The following is a 22,036-nucleotide window of genomic DNA, read 5'->3' as shown; positions in this document are numbered from 1 at the left end:
CCTCTAAACCTTCTACCAATTACTTTAAATTTATGCCCCTGGTTGTTGACCCCTCTGCTAAGGGAAATAGATCCTTTCTATCCACTATAACTGGGTCCTTCATAATTTTATACACCTCAATGAGGTCTCCCCTCAGCCTCCTCTGTTCCAAGGAAAACAAACCCAGCCTATCCAATCTGTCCTCATAGCTAAGATTCTCCACTCCCGGCAACATCCTCGTAAATCTCTTCCGTACCCTCTCCAGTGCAATCACATCCTTCCTGTAATGCGGTGACTAGAACTGCACGCCTCAGTTAATAAAGCCAAACATTTCCATATGCCTTCTTAACCACGTTATCAACCTGGCCTGCTACCTTCAGGGATCTATGGACATGCAATCCAAGGTCCCTTTTGTTCCTCTACACTTCAGTGTCCTGCCATTTAATGTGTATTCCCTTTCCTTGTTAGCCCTCCCCAAATGCATTACCTCACACTTCTCTGGATTAAATTCCATTTGCCACTGTTCTGCCCACCTGACCAGTTGATTGATATCTTCCTGCACTCTACAGCTTTCTTCATTATCAACCACACAGCCGATTTTAGTATCATCTGCAAACTTCTTAATCATACCCCTATATTCAAGTCTAGATCATTGATGTATACCACAAAAAGCAAGGGACCTAGTACTGAGTCCTGCAGAACCCCACTGGAAAGATCCTTCCAGTCACAAAAACATCCATCAACCATTACCCTTTGCTTCCTGCCTCAGCCAATTTTGGATCCAAATTGCCACTTTGCCCTGGATCCCATAAGCTTTTACTTTCGTGATCAGTCTGCCATGTGGGACCTTATCAAAAGCTTTGCTAAAATCCATATACACTACATCATACACACTGCCCTCATCGACCCTCCTGGTTACCTCCTCGAAAAATTCTATCAAGTTAGTTGGAAATTTCCTCCAACTAAATAGTGGGAAGACAGAAGCCATTGTCTTCGGTCCCTGCTACAAACTCCGTTCCCTCGCCACCGACTCCACCCCTCTCCATGGCATTTATGTGAGGCTGAACCAGACTGTTCCCAACAACCTTGGTGTCGTATCTGACCCCGAGATGAACTTTCAACCACATTAATGCAATAGTTAGGAAAGACATTAGCTTGGATGATGTGGAATCTATATGGGTAGAGCTGCAGAACACCAAAGGGCAAAAAACGTTAGTAGGAGTTGTGTACAGACCTCCAAACAGTAATAGGGATGTTGGGGAGGGCATCAAACAGGAAATTAGGGGTGCATGCAATAAAGGTGTAGCAGTTATAATGGGTGACTTTAATATGCACATAGATTGGGCTAGCCAAACTGGAAGCAATACGGTGGAGGAGGATTTCCTGGAGTGCATAAGGGATGGTTTTCTAGACCAATATGTTGAGGAACCAACTAGGGGGGAGGCCATCTTAGACTGGGTGTTGTGTAATGAGAGAGGATTAATTAGCAATCTCATTGTGCGAGGCCCCTTGGGGAAGAGTGACCATAATATGGTGGAATTCTGCATTAGGATGGAGAATGAAACAGTAAATTCAGAGACCATGGTCCAGAACTTAAAGAAGGGTAACTTTGAAGGTATGAGGCGAGAATTGGCTAGGATAGATTGGCGAATGATACTTAGGGGGTTGACTGTGGATGGGCAATGGCAGACATTTAGAGACCGCATGGATGAAGTACAACAATTGTACATTCCTGTCTGGCGTAAAAATAAAAAGGGGAAGGTGGCTCAACCGTGGCTATCTAGGGAAATCAGGGATAGTATTAAAGCCAAGGAAGTGGCATACAAATTGGCCAGAAATAGCAGCGAACCTGGGGACTGGGAGAAATTTAGAACTCAGCAGAGGAGGACAAAGGGTTTGATTAGGACAGGGAAAATGGAGTACGAGAAGAAGCTTGCAGGGAACATTAAGGCGGATTGCAAAAGTTTCTATAGGTATGTAAAGAGAAAAAGGTTGGTGAAGACAAACGTAGGTCCCCTGCAGTCAGAATCAGGGGAAGTCATAACGGGGAACAAAGAAATGGCGGATCAATTGAACAAGTACTTTGGTTCGGTATTCACTAAGGAGGATACAAACAACCTTCCGGATATAAAAGGGGTCAGAGGGTCTAGTAAGGAAGAGGAACTGAGGGAAATCTTTATTAGTCGGGAAATTGTGTTGGGGAAATTGATGGGATTGAAGGCAGATAAATCCCCAGGGCCTGATGGCCTGCATCCTAGAGTACTTAAGGAGGTGGCCTTGGAAATAGCGGATGCATTGACAGTCATTTTCCAACATTCCATTGACTCTGGATCAGTTCCTATGGAGTGGAGGGTAGCCAATGTAACCCCACTTTTTAAAAAAGGAGGGAGAGAGAAAACAGGGAATTATAGACCGGTCAGCCTGACCTCAGTAGTGGGTAAAATGATGGAATCAATTATTAAGGATGTCATAGCAGTGCATCTGGAAAATGGTGACATGATAGGTCCAAGTCAGCATGGATTTGTGAAAGGGAAATCATGCTTGACAAATCTTCTGGAATTTTTTGAGGATGTTTCCAGTAAAGTGGACAAAGGAGAACCAGTTGATGTGGTATATTTGGACTTTCAGAAGGCTTTCGACAAGGTCCCACACAAGAGATTAATGTGCAAAGTTAAAGCACATGGGATTGGGGGTAGTGTGCTGACGTGGATTGAGAACTGGTTGTCAGACAGGAAGCAAAGAGTAGGAGTAAACGGGTACTTTTCAGAATGGCAGGCAGTGACTAGTGGAGTGCCGCAAGGTTCTGTGCTGGGGCCCCAGCTGTTTACATTGTACATTAATGATTTAGACGAGGGGATTAAATGCAGTATCTCCAAATTTGCGGATGATACTAAGTTGGGTGGCAGTGTGAGCTGCGAGGAGGATGCTATTAGGCTGCAGAGTGACTTGGATAGGTTAGGTGAGTGGGCAAATGCATGGCAGATGAAGTATAATGTGGATAAATGTGAGGTTATCCACTTTGGTGGTAAAAACAGAGAGACAGACTATTATCTGAATGGTGACAGATTAGGAAAAGGGAAGGTGCAACGAGACCTGGGTGTCATGGTACATCAGTCATTGAAGGTTGGCATGCAGGTACAGCAGGCGGTTAAGAAAGCAAATGGCATGTTGGCCTTCATAGCGAGGGGATTTGAATACAGGGGCAGGGAGGTGTTGCTACAGTTGTACAGGGCCTTGGTGAGGCCACACCTGGAGTATTGTGTACAGTTTTGGTCTCCTAACTTGAGGAAGGACATTCTTGCTATTGAGGGAGTGCAGCGAAGGTTCACCAGACTGATTCCCGGGATGGCGGGACTGACCTATCAAGAAAGATTGGATCAATTGGGCTTGTATTCACTGGAGTTCAGAAGAATGAGAGGGGACCTCATAGAAACGTTTAAAATTCTGACGGGTTTAGACAGGTTAGATGCAGAAAGAATGTTCCCAATGTTGGGGAAGTCCAGAACCAGGGGTCACAGTCTGAGGATAAGGGGTAAGCCATTTAGGACCGAGATGAGGAGAAACTTCTTCACCCAGAGAGTGGTGAACCTGTGGAATTCTCTACCACAGAAAGTAGTTGAGGCCAATTCACTAAATATATTCAAAAGGGAGTTAGATGAAGTCCTTACTACTCGGGGGATCAAGGGTTATGGCGAGAAAGCAGGAAGGGGGTACTGAAGTTTCATGTTCAGCCATGAACTCATTGAATGGCGGTGCAGGCTAGAAGGGCTGAATGGCCTGCTCCTGCACCTATTTTCTATGTTTTCTATATCCACACCATCACCAAGACCGCCTACTTCCACCTCCGTAACATCGCCCGACTCTGCCTCCATCTCAGCTCATCTGGCGCTGAAACCCTCATCTATTCCTTTGTTACCTCTAGACTGGACTATTCCAATGCACTCCTGGCCAACCTCCCATCTTCCACTCTCCATAAACTTGAGCTCACCCAAAACTCTGCTGCTCATACCCTAATGCACGCCAAGTCCCATTCATCCATCATGCCTGTGCTCGCTGACCTACATGTGTTCCCGGTCCGGGAGCCATCCAATTTTAAAATTCTCATCCTTGTTTTCAAATCCCTTCATAGCCTCACCCCTCCCATCTGTGTAATCTCCTTCAGCGATCTCCGCACTCCTCCAATTCTGACCTCTTGTGCATTCTGTTTTAATTGCTCCACCATTGGCGGTTGTGCCTTCAGCTGCCTAGGCCCTAAACACTGAAATTCCCTCCTTAAACCTTTCCACCTCTCCTCCTTTAAGACGCTCCTTAAAACCTCTCTCTTTGACCAAGCTTTTGGTTATCTGTCCTAATATCTCCTTGTAGCTCAGTGTCAAATCTGGCTCGATAACACTCCTGTGAAGTGGCTTGGAACATTTTACTTTAAAGGCGCTATATAAATGCAAATTGTTTTATTGCCAATTGTAAGCTAGGAAAAGTAGAAATCAAGATTGCTTTTATTAGACAGGTGACAGCCATCTCCTAGTGTTGAAGAAAAGTTAAATGTAAAATGGCTCGGGACTTATTCCTAAGCCCTGGTTTGTGAGCGATCTATAAATCCCAGAACAACAACATGAACTGGGTCTAATTAATATTTTACAGTTGGCCTGTTAGAGATGCAACAAGATCCAATTTCTACCCCCATATGAGTACTACCGATGACAGACTGGAGAAGCTGGGATTGTTCTCCTTGGAGCAGAGAAGATTCAGGGAAGATTTAATAGAGGTGTGCAAAAACATGAAAGGTTTTGAGAGAGTAAATAAGGAGAAACAGTTTCCAGTGTCAGGAGGATCAGTAACCAGAGGACACAGATGTAAGGTCATTGGCAAAAAAAAATACGGGGGTGGGGGGAGGGAAGGAAAAGAGTTTCAAATTATTATTTTTTGAACATAGGGTTATGATGATCTGGAATGCACTGCCTGAAAGCAAATTCAATAATAACTTTCAAAAGGGAATTGGATAAATACTTGACGGGGGAAAGAGCGGGGCAGTGGGTCTATTTGGTTAGCTCTTTCACAATGAACTGAACGGCCTACAGCTATGCTGTATGATCTATGATTCTAACTTCAAACAATTTAATTTGAAACAGGACAATTATAATCTACATAAACCCTTACACTATTTTAAACCACTGATGTGCAGTGTAATGATTCCTACTGGTTATTGACTTAATAAAACATAGTTCCCCCAAAATGATTTATTTTGTAGTAAATGTGATGGATATTAAGTAGATAAACGAACAGCTCCTTGGATAGCCCTGAAGATACAACACACATCTTCTAAACTGGTCATATTTAAATTAAGACAATAGCACCAATATTGGACAAAAATTAGGGCAATTGCCCTATATTTCTAGGTGAAGGCCTATGCATTTACTTGTGTCCTGTCACCTCGTGTTACCCTATTGTCTTGCTTTAAAACCGCTAGAGCTTTTATAGAACATCAAGCTGTAGTATTATGAATGGGAAGAATAGACAGTGGGTATTCCTTATTCAAAATGTAAGAAGCAGCGCTACTACTAGATATTTTTAAGCAAAAAAAAAGAGCAACAGAAGCAGTTTAATGTGCATTTATCCCTTTATAACACGCAAGAAAGTTGCAATAAGTCAGCAGAATATATTTCTCTAAATTAACCAGGGGGATTTCAATCAACTTTAGAAAAACCTGTTCACTCAAAAACTGCACACCAGACATTACGTTTGATGGGGGGGGGAAGAATCAGTTTAATGTAGGCGTAAAACTGAAGTACTTAAAAAAATTTTAGTTGTCAGCTCTCAACTCCCATCAGTTTTCCCAACTGCCATCGCACCAGGGTGTTGCTTCATCCGGAACCAAGTTCCCTTCCCAACATCTGCAGTTATCACCAAGACTGGCTCCTTCTACCTTCACAAAATTGCCACCAGCTCTCCCTCTCCCAACTATTATTTTCCTTCCCACTCACTGTCCCAACCATTCTCTGATTTTTACATAAGGAGTGATTTAATGGAGTTGATAGAAACTATTTCCTCTGATGGAGAGTGTCCAGAACAAGGGGGCATAACCTTAAAATTAGAGCTAGGCCGTTCAGGGGCGATATCGGGAAGCACTTCTTCACACAAAGGGTAGTGGAAATCTGGAACTCCCGCAAAAAACTGTTGAGGCTGGGGGTCAACTGAAAATTTCAAAACGGAGATCGATTTATTAGGCATGGGTATTAAGGGTACAGAACTAAGGAGAGTAAATGAAGTTAAGATACAGATTAGCCATTACCTAATTGAATGGTGGAACGAGCTTGAGGGGTAGAATGGCATCCTCCTGTTGCTATGCTATACAAGTGCAAATTGCTGTAAAAAAGAAAAATACTTAATTATAGCCTTCAGACCTACACAAAGGTATTTGCTGGTATTTTGTTAAAAAGCCTATGCAACCAAACTTTCCCATGCGTGATAGCCAAGCTCAGGGTGCATTCGGTGGGCCTTAAAAGTACTCATTGGTCTATTGATTATAAACTTCCACAGAGTGGCTCATTGTTCAACTTAATGACCCGGGAATTTATGGTAGGGATAACAGTGAGGCTATCAGCGTACGCTGGTAAGAGTAAATTGGACAGCAATTTCCGGCGACCACACATGCGCAGTTAAATGCAGAAACCAGGATGTTGTTGTCTGAGTTGCCCTGCTCCTCCAGAGGTTCACTACAGTGGTACCTCAGTGTGAAACTCGGCATTGAAACACTTGGAAGGGTGTGAAGTTGCTGTACTTACGTGATACCCATTAAACTCACCAGGAAAAGTTAGGGCTTGTCCATTCCAGTGCAAGTAAATTTTTAACGGGGTGATAAGTTTAAATTACTGTCAAACAACCACCCTGGCACTGAAAATTAACTTTAACAAGTGTGGTGTCTCATTCCTTCAGATTTGAATTATTGATGATTTTTTTTTAATGAATAATTTAAAAAGTTTTCTGTTTCTTTTTACCTCTCTCTTCATCCCTTCTTGGTTTCCCTCTCCTCTTTATTTCACTTTCTATACCTGATTTGGCATTGAATTAAATATTCTAACTTACACTTCCTGGTTCAGACTCTGCGTGCCTCAGTAAGGATTCTTCAATCTGATTGGTTAAGGAGATACACAGTTATTTGCCCTGTTCACACAGGTCCCAGATCCCCTGTAGAGGACGCCATGCGTTTTGAATCTCTAATCGCCGCAAGTTCCAGTGCAAAAGCCCACAGAAAATCAGCGAGCAAGTGTATGTGTAATGAATGGCGAGCACCGTTCGTTTGCTGCTGACTGCAAAATCCAGCCAATGTTTTTTTAAAACATTCCTGTGTTGACTTCAAGCCCAATGACACTGATGCAATTAATACACAGAGAAACAGCTCTACAGTACTCAAAAATGGGAGAGACTTTTAAAATGAAAGTTATTTATTTCAATTCAGAAAGGGACAGCAATAAACCTATCCGGCACAAAATACGGTGCATCTCAAAAAGGTGATTTTTTTTTGGCTTTTTAAATAAAATTAAGAGAATGCACGTTAGAAAAGAGTCAGTATACAAAACAAAACACGACACAGGTTCTCGAACAATAAAATTAAAACTGCAAAAATTCTTGAATGACAGTTTTATGAAAACGCACAAGGAAAATAAATAAATTTCTTATAGCGATTTCATTAAAAGCCAATGTGAGGGGGTGCAATCCCATTGACACCAAAAAGGAACAGGTCCAAAAAATGACATTCCAAATACCCACCGTTTAAAAGCAATTAGCTGAAGATATAAATATGGCAGCTTATGTATCTTTCTCGAAGTGTTAATGAGCCAATGCACTGGCAATGGGTAGTCAAAGTTCTCGTCACATTTATTGAATAAGTGGAATGTTTTTTTTTAAAAGACGCATTCTCCTAAGTTATACTGTGAATACTGCAAGTTCTTTCAGACAGCTTTCATAACATACTTCACTAATAAAAAAAAACTTGGAACACTAGAGCACTAACTATTCTGGATATTTTTGTTATCTTACAAAAATATAGCAGGCACTGCAGAGCAGCACAGCATCTTAAATAGCCAACCTTTCAATCCCCACCCCACCCCAAATATAAACAATACAGGTTTGAACCTCCCTTATCTGGAACCACCCCTCGTCTGGAACTATTCCCATGTGGTGCATGCGCAGAACTCCGACATGAACAAATTGAAGTCACTACCGATTCCCGCAATCGCTGGCCTGACCCAGTGATCCACCCCCCGAATGTTCCCTCTGCCGCACTCCCAGCCCCAAGCCAGCCGGCCCCAATACCCCTTTGCTCCGTACCTGTAGATCCAATTTAACGTGACCGGAAAAATCCCTTCTCCAGAACAGGCCAGATCCTGAGGGTTCCGGATAAGGGAGGTTCAACCTGTACTGATAAATGGATTAAAATTACAATTTAAAAAAAATAGCCCACAGCAACATACATGGTCAAAGTGCAAGTGGAAATGCTCGCCTTGACCACAGTACTACACTACCTTCGAGTGGACAAACCAGGTAACTACCACAGAGGAGGGGGGGTCAAGCAACCAACCCTCCCAGTCAGGGGGTTACGCAAGTGCAAAGGACACTTGGTGATTCATTTTTTTTAAAATTGTGCTTACGCACACTATTTGACAAGTTGCAAGTACAGTGAATTATGGGAACAATAAATGACTTATTAATACCTTATCCTCCACTTATGGACGAGGTAGCCAATCCAACTAAGCAAATAATTATCCTTAAAGGCATCTTCAGTACACAAGAATATGGCTTTCCTTTCCTGTCATACCCACCCTCACTTGAATGTCCAAATTACTTTCTCTGGTTGAGCTCATGAACTGGTGTGCACAGCACAGTTCTGATGTGGGGAAGAGGGCACTTTTTCTGTCGTAGAATGTGGACTCAAGCTGCATCCTGTGTGTTTTTAAAAAAAATATAAAACCTTTCTGCTTGAGGGAATTCCTCACCTTTATTTACATGTCACTGCTTAGTTATGTAAAGGCTTTTATCATTAGCTTAAGACCACTTTAATTACTCTTCCACAATTCATTAATTTGTTTTCTTTCAACTGTTTGGCTGGTAGATAACAGATTTTAAAAAACAAAATTAAAAAATCTAGAAAAGGTAGTTTTCCCTCTCCAAAAGGGGAATGGCATGGGATGTGCCCGTGTCCTAATTTCATGCTGGTCTAACTGTCACAACAAAGTAACCAGATATTACAGGGATGGGACACATTGACAACAATTTCCTCAAAGGACAGGTAATTTGTCCAGTAGAACTGGTTACCTAAACCACAGTATGTGCATGTGTCCAGGAGTATTAAACAGAAATCCGAGGGAGTATCGATCTTTACAGCTTGACTCCCAATTTTACAGATCTGTACAATAGTTTGTTACCAAACCATACCATTATCTGAGCGCATTATGAAACGGCTTGCATATATGGTGCACATGGCAGTGATATCTAACAAAACATTGTTTACCTCAGTTGATCGCGCTATAGCAATATGTTGACATTTCTCTGCTCATAACAAGCATTTAAAAGCCAAACGTGTGAAAGGTCATAACACACGCACACATAACTCCAGGTTCACAATGGATTACCACATTCTGATAGCTCCGTTATGTAATCTCCCATTTCAGAAAGAGGTGGTAAGGCTGCATTGCCAGGCACACACAACGTGGCATTTAGATTTATTTGAATTTGTGTCTTCCACCCGCCGCCCCCCCCATCCAAAAGCGCAGGTAGTTTAAAAAAAATATATTTTTAAAAAGGCTCAAAACCACAAGCACCAGTAATAAGGGAGATGGTCCTTAAGTTGCCCGAAGAGGCAGCCTTTTGCTTGTAAACATAATTGACTATATGTCCATGAGAGAATTGTTCTTAGTTTTTCAGTTATGCACTTGTACTCTTCGCCGCCGCCTGAGAAAAGCCTTCAGATTCCACTTGCATGGTGGCAGCATGTGCGGTCCATTGTAAACGCACAGCACCGTCATGTTCTCAGCATAGGTTAGGTTCTGCAACAGCTATGGAAAAGCAAATTATAGCATGTCAGCAATAATCGAACATGGTCAGTCTTGTAATTCTTGCAGAGGTTGAAACTACATTGTTAGCTAAAATGTTCACAAACGCACACATATTTGATAAACTCGACCAGATATAGCTTTTCTTGAGCTATCATTTTTGCCTTGCACTAACCCTTCAGGTTATAAAATAATCTAATTTCAATTGCTGTTAACAAGATACCTGATTTGAGATACCTAATCGCGGAACACTACCTGTGACTGACTGAAAGGGAAAATATATGGGTGGCCATATGACCGATTGAGGCCGGTGTTCTAGCAATTCCATTAGCCTATGATCATGTGACTATGCTCACTTTCGAGCAAACTCATTGGCTGCAGTTAATCAGGTGACAAATCTGATTGACAGGGCTCTGAATCAATGCTGATAAAGATTAGCCAAGTAGAGAAGGGGATTTCAGATGACCAACACGATTTATTGTTTGTGGTGCAGGTACCTCTGCCCATTGGAGACCAAATGGCAACTACACGATTCCTCCTCCCATCTCCCGTTTGATCATGACTTCACTACCAAACAACCAAGCACTATTGCTGATAATTACTTATTTCCTCCACTGCCTTCGATCTCCTTGCACTCCAACACCACACACTGCCGTGGTTTCAAATTCCCCAGTGAAGATTCTATTCCTGTTAATTGTGTGATATCAAAGCATCAGGTAATTCCCAAATAGAATTGGAAAATCCATACCAATACTGGAAAAACTACTCAACATTTGATCAGTGCTACTGTATAATTTGATTGTAGGGTTAGCCGACGTACCTTGGGCGTGATAAAGAAATACTGAGAGGTGTTCTCCTTGCAAGCTGTACGTACCACCATTTCAAAAACCCTCCTCTCATTGGTTGGGTCCATTCCCTGCATTTACAAAAATAATTATTCACCCATTCTGCCATAAATTTTTTCGTAGTTACCAACATTTTTCCCACATCAAAATATTTAATTTATAGAAACAGTTATGCAAAATTAACAATTACACTTGACAAAAGATCATTTCTAAGGTAGCATTTGCTTCTTTTGTAATGAAACTTGAACGTTATTGCGCTATTCGGAAAATATCAAGGACTAGATTTTCCACTTTTGTGCAGATTGGCCAAAAATGGGCGTTATTTCCAGCGTGGGCGGTAAAAGTGGGTTTTGAGATCGCTGGAATATCGCCCATTTTTTAAAATGGGCATTACCGCGAGTGATCTGAAATGGGCGTTAGCGTTAAGTTTTTTCGACCTTCTGCCATAAAGTGTCGGCGACTATAGCAAAGGCATGGCAACACTTGTTTCCCACGTTTCAGGAGTCATCATTACATGCGCGTAAGAGGAAGCAGAGAGAGAGGGAGCAGAGAGGGACTGAACACGTGTGTGGGTGTGGTGTGTGCTTCTTTGGCTGTTGTGGGAGGCACGAGGGAGGTTCACCAGCAGCAAAAAGCCTATTAAGCACAAAGAAGGTAGTTGGCACCGAGTTTTTGTGGAAAAAATAATATTCAACATGGAAGGGATGGAGGAGGGTACCCAGCATGTTGTGGAGACTGAGGACACTGGCGAAAGCAGTGAGCTGGGAGAGAAATAATTGAGAGGACGCAAAAGAGCAAGGAGGTTCTCGGACGAGGCAAATGCCTCCCTCATGCAGGAGGCCGAGTCACGGCTGGGGTCAATTGACCCAGGAAGGGCATGGGAAGCTCACCCCAAAGGCCTACCAGAAGCTATGGGCTGAGATAGCCAAGGTGGTCTCGTCGGCGACCAACAAGGTGCGTGAGGGCAACCAATGCCGCAAGCGATGGAAACCTTGTCGGATCCGCCAGAGTAAGTATTACATTTATTTACATTTACTTATATATTTATATAATTGGAATTGTAAGTGTAATGAGTGATTAAAATCAGATGTGATGTCTTGCACTTATACCAGGAAGGTTGTACTCAAAGCCTGCGGTCACTGTGTACATCCTTAGATGATAATTTTCATTACAATCATGATTACATTTATCGGTGATGTGTTGTATCAATCTCTGTGACAGTACCTAGCAATGATATCACGCAATGATCTCATGCCACGTCGTGCTGTTGTTACCTTTTACAGAAGAAGCTTTTGAGGAATAGGGCTAAGCAGAGGCGAACGGGTGGGGGACATCGAGGAGCAGGTGCCGGCACTAGTGGGGACCCACCCCCGGTCGGCTACTCAAGCAGCAGTAGAGCCGGATGTGATGCCATGTGAGTAAAGCATACATCATTGCGTGATGTAAAGTCAATAGATGCCACACCCACTCATATCTGACCATTATGATAGATGAATCATAAAATTCTTCTCTAAATAATGATGTCCTTATGAGAATCATTGCAATGCAGAATTTGGTGATTGACAGCGGTGTTGCTTTTATCATGCATATGCTGTGTGTAGCGCGGGACTCGCCTTGTGACCCTAGCACTCCCTTTTTCTCTAATGACCTCATTTATGTTTTGCAGCTCAGCCAGCAGCGCGGCCCCATGCAAGAACACCGAGCTCAGAAGGTGGGGGCACGGGGGCGGACTCGCCAGACTCTCCTCCATCTGGTGCTGAGGAGCCCCGATTCTCGCCTGTGCATCTGCTGGGTCCCTTCTCCATGGATAACAGTGCCAACTTCGAGGAGCCTGCATCCCCAACCTCCATAATCCATTCGACACCAATGACATCTAGTGCTCCTGCGGCCATTCCCACCTCCACCGTGGAGGTACCGGGGCACCTTGCCACAGGGCACCCCAGGTGTCCCCAGGACGGCGCCGAACAAGCGGAGGTTGGTTCGACGTGGCAGATCTGCTCCACAAGCGGCAGCTGAGTGGGGACATGGTACACTTGTCCAGGAGGAGTGTTGACATAGGTCAGCAGATCCAACAAACAATGGGGGGGCATATCTCTCCAGCTGGCCAACATGTCCGCCACCATGACAGAGTACGTGCCGCGGCTGGTGGAGGCCCTGGAGCGGATGGCCAGGAACACTGGTGGCAGAGGCCTCCCAGCGGTCCTGGAGTGTGGCACTGCACCCCAAGGTGCCGCACCCCCATTGCCAACGACACACAAGAGCCAGGAGGAAGATCACCTCGGGACCATCCTCTCCCACATCCGTCCAAGCAGTGGTTCTGCCGTCATCCCCCCCAATGAAACAGCGCCTGAGAGCTCCTCGGCCAGGCGGCTTGGAGACAGGGGGGGGGGAGGGGAAGGAGGAAAGTGAGGTGCATGGACACAGGTTTTGTCTTGGGCATATTTTTATGTTGTTGGTCAGGGGAAGGGGCTACCTTGCTGTGTTTGTATTCTGTGTTGCGGGAAATGGTGACCAATCGAATGATGTAAATGTGATAAATTTGTTGTGGGGTGGGGTGTTTTTTACAGTTATAATTATGATTTCACACAAATGGTTGAATTAAATGTTTTTTTATTTAACATAACACTGTAGTGCATTGTCTCAGATAGCTGCACCGTTACACACTGGTGATTCCTTAACATGAAATGGCATAATTACACTTAACGTGAATCAACTTAGTAACTGTCACCAAGGTGATGCACACCATTGATGTATGACCTGCACACCCAGCAGTGTTGCAGCTTTGTAAATAACAACCACGTTCTTTCAAGCAAAGCTCTCATTTATGAGCTGCTGACTTAGGAGAGTCTTGCAGTTATGTAGCCACCACGGGCCCTTTCCTGTGGTCTAGAGGGGGGCGGGGCATGGTTTCAGCATCAACTTTATTGTCTGGCCTGAGTTCAGCATCCACCTCCTCGTCCTCTCTCCTGAGGTGGACCGTCAGTCCCTTCTGGCAATTCTTGTCCCCTCCTAATAGCCAAGTTGTGCAGCATGGAGCACACCACCACGATTAAGCTACCTGCTCAGGGTGGTATTGGAGCTCTCCTCCTGAGTGGTCCAGGCATCTCAAGCGCTGCTTAAGCACTCCAATGGTTTTCTCGATGATATTGTGAGTGGCTCTGTGGCTCTCATTGTATCGCTTCTCGGCTTCGGTGTGGGTGTCATGCAGGGGGGGGGGGGGGTCATCAGCCAGGTGGCGAGGCCATATCCTTTGTCACCAAGCATCCAGCATTGATCTTATGGCTGACTGGTAAACATCTCAGACACAGCACTGTCACACAGGATGTGAGCATCATGGATGCTGCCTACAAATTTGGCATTCACTGCCATCATTATTTGCTGATGGTCGACAACGAGTTGCACATTCAAAGAGTGGAATCCCTTGCGGTTCCTAAAAACCACTGCATCCTGAAAAGGTACTCGCATCGCGATGTGCCTAGTCTATTGCTCCCTGCACCATGGGGAAGTTAGCAATTCGGTAGAATCCTAAAGCTCGCAGTCTGAGCCTTCCTGGTCATGAGGAAGCTGATAAAGTCCATCCTGCATGCATAAAGGGCTTCAGTGACCTGTCTAATGCAGCAATGTGCGGCATGCCGAGATATAGCACAAATGTCGCTCACTGAGGCCTGAAAGGAACCCGACGCGTAGAACGAAAGTGCCGCGGTGACCTTGATGGAGAGTGCGGTCCTGATGGTGCTGGCAGGCTACAGATCTCCCCTGATGAGCTGGTATATCTCACTGATAACCTCCCTGTGGAAGTGCAGTCTCCTAATGCCGGTGTTATTGGACAAGTTGAGGTAAGATCGCTTCTTCCTATAAGTGCGGGGGGTCTGGTCCTCCTCATCAGTCTGGCATGTCTTAGATTGGGCACATAATGCTGTCGAATATATCTTCTGCCATCTGTACTCTGCAGCATGTGCGTACTCATCAAGACAGGCAGCGAAATGACAGGCCCCATTCCAATAACTATTAGTATTACACCAATTGTTCACAAACAATAAATGTCCCCACTAAGACACGTAAAGTAAATTCCAATCGTCCGCAGTATGGTAAAATGTTTGTTCAGATGTTCACATCACCTTAAAAGACCTCCAGAGGACATCCAAACTCCCCCGAAGTTGAAGCAGAGCAGCCTTTTAAATGAAGCAACCTGCGATTTAGAAAATGGCGCCCATACTGCTGTGATTAGTTCAGGTCAGAGCAACTTTTTCACATCGGTTTTTACGGCGAGCGATATTATTGGCGAGATATGTGCGAGGTGCCGAAAGTAACGCTGGGTGATTTTCTGGTCGTTAGTTTCGGCAAATGTGATCTTTACAACAAAAAACAGTGGCTGGGCGGTATTATTAAATCTCGGTGTTAACTTTCGGCATGGAATTAACGCTGGGCGATAATATGGGTGTTTGTTTCGCCCATTCTGATCTTTCCGCCCAAAAAAAGTGGGCGGGCGGTATTATTTTTTTTAAAATCACGTTATGTACATGCCGAAAGTAACGCTCGGCGATAAGTGACTGAGAAATGGGCGTTACTTTCCATTTTGTGGCTAGATGGGTAATATGTGGGCATAATGGGCCCAAGTTTCAGCCTCAGTTGCTCCTGATTTTTTGGAGCAACTGGTGTAGAACGGAGTATCTTAGAAATTCAAATTCTCGGCATTTAGTTTGCTCCAGTTCTAGTCAGTGAGAACAGTTTCACTTTGGAACAGAATTTTTTTTTCAAAAGGGGGCGTGTCCGGCCACTTGCGCCTGTTTTCAAAGTTTCGGCAGTGAAAACTTACTCCAAACTAACTTAGAATGGAGTAAGTGAAGATTTTTCTACGCTCGAAAAAACCTTGTCTACACTTTAGAAAATCAGGCCTAGGTTACAAATCAGGCGTAGGGAATGGGGGGAGGGGGGTTTAAAGGGAAGTTTACAAACAGTAAACACTTCAGTTTTACAAATAAAGAGCCATCATCAATAATAAATGATAAAAACATCAATAAATCAACCAATAAATCAATCCAAAAAAATTAATAAGAAATAAAAAAAATTTTTAAATCAATAAATATAACATTTTCTACTTACCGACTGCAGCACCGGGAGCCCTCCAACAGCATGCTGGGATCCCCCCACCCCCCAGTGTGTCTCTGTCAGTGTCTCTATCTCTCTGTCTGTCTGTGTGTGTGTGTCTCTTACTTTCTGTCTGTCAGTGTCTGTGTTTCTGACAGCGAGGGGTGGAGGGGAGGGGTGGTGGAGTGGGGGTGTATTGGGGGAGGAAAGAGTATGTGGGGGGGGGGGGAAAGAGGGGGTGAGAAGGGAGGGGAGGGGGGGGTGAGAAGGGAGGGGAGGGGGGGTGAGAAGGGAGGGGAGGGGGGGGTGAGAAGGGAGGGGAGGGGGGGGTGAGAAGGGAGGGGAGGGGGGGGTGAGAAGGGAGGGGGGGTGAGAAGGGAGGGAGGGGAGGGGGGGTGAGAAGGGAGCGAGGGGAGGGGGGGGTGAGAAGGGGGGGGGGGTAAGGAGAAGGGAGGGAGGGGAGGGGGGGAAAGAGAAGGGAGGGAGGGGAGGGGGGGTGAGAAGGGAGGGGGGGGGTGAGAAGGAAGGGAGGGAGGGAGGGGGGGGGGTGAGAAGGGAGGGAGGGGAGGGGGGAAAGAGAAGGGAGGGAGGGGAGGGGGGGAAAGAGAAGGGAGGGAGGGGAGGGGAGGGGGGGAAAGAGAAGGGAGGGAGGGGAGGGGGGAGAGAGAAGGGAGGGAGGGGAGGGGGGGGGAGAGAAGGGAGGGAGGGGAAGGGGGGGAGAGAAAGAAAGGGCCGGGCCGAAGACTTCGAGCTTAGACTTATTGGATTGACAGGAAGGTGGCATCGGGTCCAGGGTCCGGGGCGGTCGGTCGGGGGGGGGGGGGGGGGGGGGATCGTTCGGGGAGTGGGGGGGAAATTGGTCGGGAGCGGAGGTCGGTCGGGAGCAGGGGAAGCGGAGGTCGGATCGGGGGGGCTTTCCGGTGGGGGGGGGGGTGGGTGGGAGCGGGAGTCAAGTCGGGTCGGGTCCAGAGGAAGCAGGAGCTGGGCGTGGGAGGAGCCTTATTCACGTAGCCCCAGTGAGACCATTCGGCCAGGGCTAGGGGCTGCGTGCTTCGGGCCCCTCCCACACAGTTTTGGGTGCCTGGAACTACTGCACATGTGCGCCCACTGTAGTACGCATGTGCAGAGGTCCCGGCACTGTTTTCAGTGCAGGGACCTAGCTCCGCCCCCTACAGCTTTTGCTGCGCCGCGCCGAGGGCCAGAGGACCTGCAGGGAGCTGGAAAATCTGGAAGTTTTTTTTAGGCGCACTTTGTGGCGCGAAAAACGGGTGTCCAGGTCGGGGCTGTGACATTCTAGGCGCGGCCCAAAACTTGGGCCCAATACCTCATTTCAACGTTAAAATGGATGTTAAGTGGGCAGTATGCATGCAAAAGTAATGGAAAATCTAGCTCCAATTCCCTGAATGCTGTGAACAAAAAAAAATGTTTGTGCCGATAAAAGTACCTGATTGATTTCATCCACAACACGAAAGGGGCATCTATTTAATTCCTGCAGAGCCATTAGATACAGCATTGTAGAAACGCTTCGCTCCCCACCACTCTGGTGATGTGGAGTGAGTTCATGTAGCTGAGTACTGCTGCGAAACTTCACTCGAATTCGGATACCGTACTTATCATATTCTTCCTGTAGGAAACAAAAAAACAGAGGAATGAGGTCATTCAGCCAATCTAGTTTGCTTCATCAGGCATTGTTATTTGGCGAGAGCCACATCTGATTATTTCAAAATAATTTTCCTACCCCAAACCGTGGTTTAATAACAACCTGCATTTATATAGCGCCTTTAACATAGTAAAATGTCTCCTGGCGCTTCACAGGAGTGTTATCAAAGGAAATTTCTTAAGGAGATACTAAGGCAGGTGATCAAAAGCTTGGTCAAAAGAGGTAGGTTTTAAGGAGCGTCTTAAAGGAGGAGAGGTGGGGAGGCGAAGAGCTTTAGGGAGGGAATTCTAAAGCTTAAGCCGTAGGCAGCTTAATCACCGTCGCCAATGGTGGAGCAATGGAAGTTGGAGATGCACAAGACGCCAGAATTGGAGGAGCACAGAGATCTTGGAGGATTGTTGGACTGGAGAAAGATTAGGAGATAGGGAAGGGCGAGGCCATGGAGGGATTTGAACACAAGGATGAGGAAGAAGAACTGATCCAATTCCCGTCAACAGTTGGTATTTCCTGCACTAGGCAGATGTCCACCGCATAAGTCACAACAATAAGCCTGAAACATTGGGGCAAATATTCAGGGAGGTTCTCCGCTCCTTCCCTGTTATTTCAGTGGAAGCAAGGCGGAGACCCCGGGAAAACTATGTAAACACTGTTTATGCTATTTTTATGGGGTCTCTGCAGCTCTCCTGCAGACAAATGAGAGCGCCTCCAATGAAATTCAGTCGCATTATTCTTTACGGTAAAATCCTTGTTTTACAATCATGTCCCCGGCATTTCTATTTAGTTGATAGTCACCTAATCTATCCCTTTCAACGGACTAAAAACTTGAACCATATTCCACATTAATTGGTCCAGAATTCCCGGTCAGCTGCTTCCCGCAGGCGATTGGGTAAAAAAAACTTAAAGAAGCGCACTTACCTGAACTGCTGCGTCCACGCGAGTTCCCGGTCCTGAGGCCTCCACTGACTGCGCATCTCAGCGTGTGCACATCAGGACGTGCGCAGGGCTGGAGCTGCAGTCACATGGTTCTGGGCAGCCAATCAGGTAAAGTATGTTCTCTTTCATAATAATGGGAACTCCGTAAGTTGAAGTTCCCATTATGAATGAGAAATCATCCCCAAACACACAAAACACATAAAAAATAGAAAACACTACATATTTAGCATTAATTTAAATTAAAGTTATTTATGTATTAAATATATATTTTTTTCCGATTAAAAAAAGTCTTTAAAATTATGCTGTAAAATAAATTTTACGTAGTGGGCAGGGTTTTTAAAAATAAAATGTGACTTTTAAATTTTATTTTTTATGCTTTAAGTGTGTTTTAAAACTCTTTTGTCTGTGAAAGTAGGTTATGCGCTTGCTTTTATCAGGCGCAAGAGTTTTCAGGATATTTGCTGGGCAAGATATGGGTAAATACCGCAATCTTGCCAGTTCAAATGTCCTGGCTGCCAAGATATGGAATATCTGTAGATCGGAAAAAACGGTTTTCAGTACATGTGCATTGTGCGTTGAAAACCGTTTTTTTGCGATGCCTTCCCGGGTCCGTGCTCACTTAGTACGGACCCAGGAGGCCAGAATTTCTGCCCCATTAACTTTTCTTTAGCCTACTTTTGCAATAATAAAAAACACAAAAACCATCATGTTGCCCCTGTCTGAATTCTTTCCACTGCCTTCATCTTTTAATAGGTACAATAAGCACATCTGGACAGGATATTTTGCTGTGGTTTCAGCAATACTTGAGACATAATTTCAAGGAAAATATTATCAAACAACACTGGAGGATGACAGCATCCACTTTGAATCTTATCCAAGAATGGTTTTAAGGTGTCCTGCTCCTAACCTTAGAAATCCTTTCCATATAGCCAAAAAAGCAATCAAAGTGAAGCAACAACAATGCTAACTATATGAAATTGGGTAATGAGTTTACTGGAAGTCGCATGGTATGTTTACATTAAAAAGTGGTTGCAAGGGAGAGGCCACTCAACTGGAAGCCAGCAACCTTTGTACATCACCCACATAGGGCCCAAGTTTCGAGCCGCGCCTAGAACGGCGCAGTCCCGACCTGGACGCCCGTTTTTCGCGCCACAAAGTGCGCCTAAAAAAAACTTCCAGATTCTCCAGCTCCCTGCAGATCGTTTGCAGCTCGGCGCAGCGCAGCAGGAGCTGTAGGGGGTGGAGCCAGGTCCCTGCGCTGAAAACAGTGCCGGGACCTCTGCACATGCGCGCCCACTGTAGTGCGCATGTGCAGTAGCTCCAGGCGGCCAAAACTGTGTGGGAGGGGCCGAAGCACGCAGCCCCTAGCCCTGGCCGAATGGCCTCACTGGGGCTGCGTGAATAAGGCTGCCTCCCACGCCCAGCTCCTGCTTCCTGCCGACCCGACTCCCGCTCCCCCGCCTCCGGACCGGACACACGCTCCCCCCACCCCGAACCTCCGGATTGGACCGGACCCGACACAACTCCCCCCCCCCCCCCCCCAACTGGACTGGACCCGACCCGACTCCCGCTCCCCCGCCTCCGGACCCGACACCCGCTCCCCCCACCCCGAACCTCCGGATTGGACCGGACCAGACACAACCCCCCCCCCTCCCCCCCGACTGGACTGGACCCGACCTGACCTCCCTCCCTCCCTCCCCCTCCCCCTCCCCCGACCCGAACCGACCTCCCTCCCACCACCCCCCCGACCCGACGCCACCTACCTTAAATCTGGTGCTGGGGATGGGCCCTGCCCGGAGTCTTGGGCCCTGCCCGAAGTCTCAGCCCGTTCAGCCTCCCTCCCCCTTCTTCTTCCCCCCCCCTATATCTCCTTTCCCCCCTTCTCCTCCTCCTCCTCCTCCCACCCCCCCTCTCCCTCTACCCCCCTCCTCCCCTCACTGTCAGAAACACAGACACTGACACAGAGAATGAGAGACACACACAGACAGACAGAGATAGAGACACTGACAGACACACACTGGGGGGAGGGGGGGGGGGGGGTGTGGAGGGCTCCCGGTGCTGCAGTCGGTAAGTAGAAAATGTTTTATTTATTAATTTTTTTTGATTGATTTATTGGTTGATTTACTGATGTTTTTAGCATTTATTATTGATGATGGCTCTTTATTTGTAAAACTGAAGTGTTTAATGTTTGTAAACTTCCCTTTAAACCACCCCCCCAATCCCTACACCTGATTTTCTAAAATGTAGACAAGGTTTTTTCGAGTGTACAAAAATCTTCACTTACTCCATTCTAAGTTAGTTTGGAGTAAGTTTTCACTGACGAAACTTTGAAAACAGGCGTAAGTGGCCGGACACGCCCCCTTTTGAAAAGAAAATTCTGTTCCAAAGTGAAACTGTTCTAACTGACTAGAACTGGAGCAAACTAAATGGCGAGAATGCCGATTTCTAAGATACTCCATTCTACACCAGTTGCTCCTAAAAATCAGGAGCAAATCATGGCGAAACTTGGGGCCATAGATTGGAGAAGCTGGAGTTGTTCTCCTTGGAGCAAAGAAGGTGGAGAGGAGATTTGATAGACGTGTTCAAAATCATGATGGTCTAGACTGAGTAGAGAGAGAAACTGTTCCCGTTGGCAGGTGGGTCGAGAACCAGAGGACAAAGATTTAAGATGATTGGAAAAAAAAAACAAAGACGACATGAGGAAAACTTTATGTAGCAAATGGTTAGGATCTGGAATGTACTGCCTGAAAGGGTGGTGGAGGCAGTCTCAATTGTGGCTTTCAAAAGGGAATTGGATAAGTACCTGAAGGAAAAAAGAATTGCATCGCTATGGGGCAAGAGTGGAGGAGTGGGACTAGCTGAAGTGCTCTTGCAGAGAGCCAGCACGGGCTCGATGGGCCAAATGGCCTCCTTCTGTATTGTAACCATTCTATGATTCTATTTACTTTTCTTTCTGCTCTTGCTCCAAATCAAATCTGCACATCATGGTTCTCATTGCTAAATTGGAAGGATTACAGCCATGTGCCTTTAGTATCCAAGTCAAGGTCCATCGATACAAAAACTTCCTTCATTCAGGCAGAAAGAATGACATCATTAATGTCAAGACTAACAATTTAGCACAGTGCAGAGAGAACATAATGGGCGTGGTCACCAATATTCCAGTGAAGCTGCGCAGCTGTGCAGTGGTCTGAAGGTCCCCGCAGGCCGCTTGCCAGCTTCACTATGGAAAAAATGCACACAGAAATTTGAATGGGCCGCACAGGAAACATTGGTCGTCACCCTCAGTAACTGCGATAAAAGGAAAGGCATGTAGAACAAATGGCAGCGTGAGTAAACAGGAAGGAATTCCACTGCGGTGTCATATAATACCAAAAAGATAGAAGAGGAGTATTAAAATGGATTACAACAATGGATTCAGGGACTGGTCCAATTCAAGCTAAGTGGCAATGTAAGATACCCTAGTTGTGTGTACATATATACAT

General features: G+C 45.7%; 1 protein-coding gene across 7 annotated transcripts in view; it reads right to left on the bottom strand.

Moving 5' to 3' along the window:
- The window catches only part of smc5 (structural maintenance of chromosomes 5), a 124,493-nt gene that overhangs the window by 4,953 nt on the left and 97,504 nt on the right, over positions 1 to 22,036 (bottom strand). For 5 of the 7 annotated variants that reach the window (XM_070887377.1, XM_070887394.1, XM_070887359.1 and 2 more), the window contains exons 22-24: positions 17,406 to 17,585; positions 10,849 to 10,944; positions 7,446 to 10,031 (exon numbers count right to left, since the gene is read on the bottom strand). In XM_070887377.1, the coding sequence (XP_070743478.1) occupies positions 9,897 to 10,031; positions 10,849 to 10,944; positions 17,406 to 17,585 (411 nt within the window). In that variant the 3' untranslated portion in view covers positions 7,446 to 9,896. Of the gene's footprint in view, positions 1 to 6,268; positions 6,343 to 7,445; positions 10,032 to 10,848; positions 10,945 to 17,405; positions 17,586 to 22,036 lie in introns of those variants that run through there. The other 2 variants (XR_011594091.1, XR_011594092.1) reach the window with 2 other exon arrangements.

This window comes from Pristiophorus japonicus, chromosome 1 (genome assembly GCF_044704955.1).
Source record: "Pristiophorus japonicus isolate sPriJap1 chromosome 1, sPriJap1.hap1, whole genome shotgun sequence".
NCBI classification, from domain to species: domain Eukaryota; kingdom Metazoa; phylum Chordata; class Chondrichthyes; family Pristiophoridae; genus Pristiophorus; species Pristiophorus japonicus.
The sequence above is the reverse complement of the archived record's forward strand: the minus strand, read 5'-3'. Positions and strand labels throughout refer to the sequence as shown.